Source organism: Trypanosoma grayi (genome assembly GCF_000691245.1).
Source record: "Trypanosoma grayi strain ANR4 Tgr_136_V1, whole genome shotgun sequence".
Lineage (NCBI taxonomy): Eukaryota > Euglenozoa > Kinetoplastea > Trypanosomatida > Trypanosomatidae > Trypanosoma > Trypanosoma grayi.
This window is the reverse complement of record NW_008825755.1, coordinates 24,269-29,213: the sequence shown is the minus strand read 5'-3', so window position 1 is coordinate 29,213 and position 4,945 is coordinate 24,269. Positions and strand designations below refer to the sequence as shown.

At 56.2% G+C, this 4,945-nt stretch overlaps 1 protein-coding gene across 1 annotated transcript; it reads right to left on the bottom strand.

Moving 5' to 3' along the window:
- Window positions 1-283: 283 nt before the first annotated feature.
- On the bottom strand, window positions 284-4,222 carry DQ04_01361060 (protein kinase; the record flags this gene model as incomplete). Its single annotated transcript, XM_009310624.1, has 1 exon — window positions 284-4,222. The coding sequence occupies one exon, from the start codon at window positions 4,220-4,222 to the stop codon at window positions 284-286; it is 3,939 nt and encodes a 1,312-aa protein (XP_009308899.1).
- Window positions 4,223-4,945: the final 723 nt, after the last annotated feature.

Genomic DNA, 4,945 nt, shown 5'->3' with positions numbered 1-4,945 from the left:
CAATCAGAAAGACTCATAGAAGGAAACGAAACACAAGTGATTAACAAGCCTAACATGACAAAGAAGTCCACCCTAACTAATGGCACTCTGCAGATTTCCCCCCACCCCCGGCCTCACCTTTCCTTCCAGCAACAGTTTCACACACCTCCATGTGATCATATATAACCGAAACAGCAAAACACAAACAATGGTTAGTTTAGCCTTGTCGATCAAGAAAAAGCAACAACAACAACAACTCCAATCAAAAGAGACAGAGTCACAACAGCTAAACTACCAAAGCACGCTACAACCCAGGAACACTCAACTTCTCCAAAACACAAAGGGAAGACAGCCGTTCGTTGGGCTCGGCGCACAGACACGCCTCCAGCACACCCCGCATAGCACTGTCCACGTCCGGGGGTGGCGGTATTGGCTCCAACAGTCCCCCCCGCAGCGCCTCGCGGAATGCCACACTGTCAGCAAGCAGCGAGTCGAGCTCCTTCTGCGAGCGCTCCACCGCCACACGCGGAGCCCACTGCCACGGGTGGGAGTTCGTCAGCATCGCCAGCAGCAGAAGCCCCAGCGCGTACATGTCGCTGGCCGCCGTCTTGGCGCCGCCGACAGACACCTCAGGACTCACATAGTACGAGCTGTGATGAGCGAACAGCGACTCAGCGGTCAGCAGCATGCCCTTGAGTCGGCATCGCCCCTCCACACCAACCATCACGTTCTCAGGGCACACATGCCCATGCACCAGGCCACGCCCGTGGAGGTACGCCAGGCCGCGCAGCAGCGACGCAACATTCCGCTTCACAGCCATCAGCGGCAGCTTCCGGCCGTAACGGTCCTTCATGTCACGCAGCGTGCCGCCAGGGACATACTCCGTCACAAGCACAACGCCGTGCGGTGGGGCGTGGCAGTACGAGAGGTACTGCACAAGGCTGTCATGCTCTCCAAGGCTCAGCAGCTCCTGCAGCGCCGCGTCCACTTCCGCGCGCGGCAGGCGGCCACCCGTCACCGTCAGCGGGTACACCTTCAGCACTGCCAGCGTCCCAGTCGCGGAGATGGCCATGTAGACAGGGGTGACATCCGCAACTGCTTCGTCAATTGGCTCGAACGCGCGCTTCCACGTGTTCCCCATATGGTCCTTGAACACGCGCGGCAAGTCGCCCGCATATGCCGCACGGCTGGCACGCTCAATTATTGACCGTGTCCCCGTCCCTCCAGTTTGAAAAGAATCAGTATAGGGGTTTGAGTTTTGTGTGTCCTGATCCACACGGGAATCGCTTGAGGGAGCCACGCTGCCCGCCGGATCGACATCTTCACCCCCCACCGGCTGCGGGCGCCGCACGTACGGCGCTGTGTCGCCTTGCGCAACACGCGCGACGCACTCACTCCTGAGCCGTTCCTCCTGTGACGACCGCCACGCCGCCGGGTCCTCCGTCAGAGAGCTTTGCGCCACCGCCGCTGCCCTGTCCCACCACCGGAGCGCCCCGGAGTAGTCACCGCGCACCATCTCGTCGTACGCCTCGCAGTAGCAGCGCTCGTACTCCTGCCAGGCCGCCGTGCCAACATCACCACCAAGCACCTCATGCAGCTGCACCTGCGTCTCGCCGGCCTCCTCGAGGTACACGGTCTCGAACGGCAGGAGCCGGTGGCGGCCACGCACCAACAGCGCCGTTTCCTCCGTGACGGCCGCCACAACGCCAGCGTGAGGCAGGAAACCGCCAAGCAGGTGGTGCAGGTTGCGGCACAGCAGCACGAAATGGCTCCTGCCGCCCCCGCTGATGACGCCGCTCTGAAACGCGCCGGACTCCACGATCACACGGTACAGACCAGCGAGCGCCGCGCACTCCGTCAGCTCCTCACGCAGCCGCTGCGCAAACTCCACCGCCTGCGAGGCCTCCGCCGCAAATTCTTTGCCACGCGACTGCACACCAAAGCTCACCACGCAGTAATCGGGCCGCTGCAACTCGAAGCACCCACCACACGCAGTCGCAGCACCCACAACCACATGCATCATCTGCTCCACAACAGCATTGGTTGGGTTCGCGTGTTTCCGTGGGGTGTAGTACACGTAGGCAACGCTGCACATCACGCGCCGCAGGTCGCTAGCCGGCGGCCCATGAAGCGAGTCGACTTCATGCCCATGGGGGCTTAAATCGGATAGCCCAGCCGTTGCCGTAGCATTCTCGTCCACAAGGAGACGGTCCGGCATGTACGACCGGACTTTGTGGAGGCGGCGACGGAGTGTGTCACACACATCCGCCAGCTCCCGCACCTCGCGCAGCAAAACAGGGCGGTGCTGCGCCGCACCAACGGGGGCACCACTTAGCGCCATCTTCAGCTCTCTCTTTGTTGTGCGAAGCGGGCGAATCAGGCAGCACTCCACGAATGCAATGCACGCACCTGTCACCAGCACAAGAACAAGAACACCACCAGCAATACCAATGTCGCGGTACACGAAAACCGGACCAAAGTAGTAGCTGCGGGTTGTCACCACCACAAGCAGCATTGCGACCCCGCTCTCCGTGACAATATGCTCCGCGGTAATACGACCGTTGTATCCGCCATATGGGAAAACATCCTCTTCCTTCTTACCGCTAATGAGGGCACGGCGAAGATCTATATTCCGGAGCCCCTCACGCATTATGGGGTCACTAACGTCGTCTGAAGTCATATACTTTATTGGTTCCCCCTTATCCATAGCCGTCCATGGATTTGACACGTTGTGAAGGGGCTGATCCCAATTGTTAGCAAAGACAAGGAGCCGCTCAGCCGTTACATTGGGGTCCACTAGCATCACGCGAATTCCAGTTTCTGATGCGTTGTACCACTGCATATCCATTAGTCTTGTTGTAAACATCGTCGCGTGCAAATAGCCTACGCCCGTAGTCTTGTCATCGTACACCTCGAAGAACGGAAAAACAAATGCGGCGTACATCGGTGGGTAGCGTGGTGTTACCCAGTATTGTGAAAGATCCATCACCTCACCGCTCGCAAGTGATTCATTCCATCGATTCACCACTGTATCATAGTGGTTCTTGGTTGTGAAGCTTTTGACGCTCGTACGGTGCCGCAGAAAGTTCATAGGTATCAATGGTTGTTTGTATTCCAGAGTCGCGGGGTCAAGCATGTAAAAGTCCTCAATAATCCCGTCACTGCTCTGTGCACCCATAAACAGTTTGGGGCGGCTTCGTGAGGCAACACAAATAGCTGCTTGATTTCTTGTCAATGAAACAGCACCCAAAGTTGTGATTGTTTTTGCTGGATCCATATCGCGGAGAGTTGCACACAAACGGGACATCATGCCATTCTCCAGCGGCATCAGCTTGTCCGTTACGGGATTCGGGAAGGTGTTATTGGAGAAGTACATGCTCCCAGGTGCCATTGCCATGCGCACCGCTTTAGAGAATGTCTGACGACCACAGGCCACCTCCATATTGGCAACGATCAGGCCATGCAGAGTAGTTAAGGCCTCTATTGCACTTTCCAGAGATGCAGTATTTGCCACTGTCACCGTCAGTATGCTAACAGTCACGAGGATCGCCACAAGGGGACACAACACCCAGCAGCGCAGAGAGATGCTGTGCTTCTTCAGAAAGTCCGGCACAAGGCAACAGAGGCAGCCTGCGTAGTATGAATTAGACGACGGAGATTGGGATTGCCTTTCGATGGATGTGCCTGCGTTTTGTGCATTTAATGGAGTTGCAGATTTCTTTCCTGCCAGGTACTCTGCTTGCCATTTCTTCAGTCTCCGGAGTGCAGGATTGGTTGTGGATGTATTCATCGTCATCCCTTGATGAGCCTGTGTCCGTTGTGACGCGGCAAAGGCGTCTTCAGTTATGAAACTGCTGGTCGTGCTCTGATGCATTATTTCCGTGATAACATCAAGCTTTTTATACTGATTCGTCTTGTGTACATTAGGCTTCGTATTGCTAGCCTGGATGGGTAAGTGCGGAAGAGGTATGCACCCATGATTCTGTCCAGACAAACCATCCAGATTACTGTTTCGCCTTTGTTGCGGCGACGGCTGTTCGACAGGAATCATCGCATTCTCAGTGGCACCGGGGCCAGATGGCTGTGGCGAATTGAGAGGCACATTTGTGTCGTTGTCGCGATTTTGAGCGGGGATTACGGTCAGTCGGCGGTCGGCGATCGTGCTTTGTTCAACACTCGACGGGACCGTGTCTCTACTGGTGTTAGCACTGGTGATATTGGCGTCGGGGATCCCTTGTCGCATCGATGTGGCTCTTTGCTTTTAAATTGCCTCTGTGAAGGACAGAAAGGAGAGGGGCAGCGAGAGAGGACCATGCAGAAAAACACATGGAGCACACATCGGCAGGTGCGTGTATGCTCCCCGCCACTGGCGCTGGCTCACACTCGATGAAAGATGAGTCTGAGGGAGCGAGAAAAGCGGGAGGATGTGGCTGTGGCGATCCGACACGCACACAGTATTATCAGGGAGAGGGGTGTGACACCTGGACAGCGGCGCCTACGTTCCCACCGTCCTACTCCTCTTGATATGCGACCACCGCACCGATTGCAACTGCTACGCGTGGCTTTGTGGAGGACAAACGCGCTGAAGGCAGACACACAAAAACATACAGGTAAATATATAGAGACAATAAACAAAAAACAAAACAAACACAAAAAAAAGGCAACGAACAACCTAACGCTCAGAGCGGCGTCCGTAGAGGCATCCCCCGCCTGCTGAGAATCTGAGTGGCGCCACTTTCCACTACATATAATATAATCGCCTGTACAGCCGCCCCCTCTCCCCGCCCTCGCACCCCACCGTGGCGGCGCGTGCCGGGAGCAGAAGTCGGGCGTCTCCAGTTCGGGTCTCAAAAAACCACAGCACAAACCCTACTCCCACACACATATATACCACACAAACCTACACAAGGGCAAAATATGCTTTTGCATACCGCTTCTACCCTAACTCTTTAAATTTGCCGTTTTT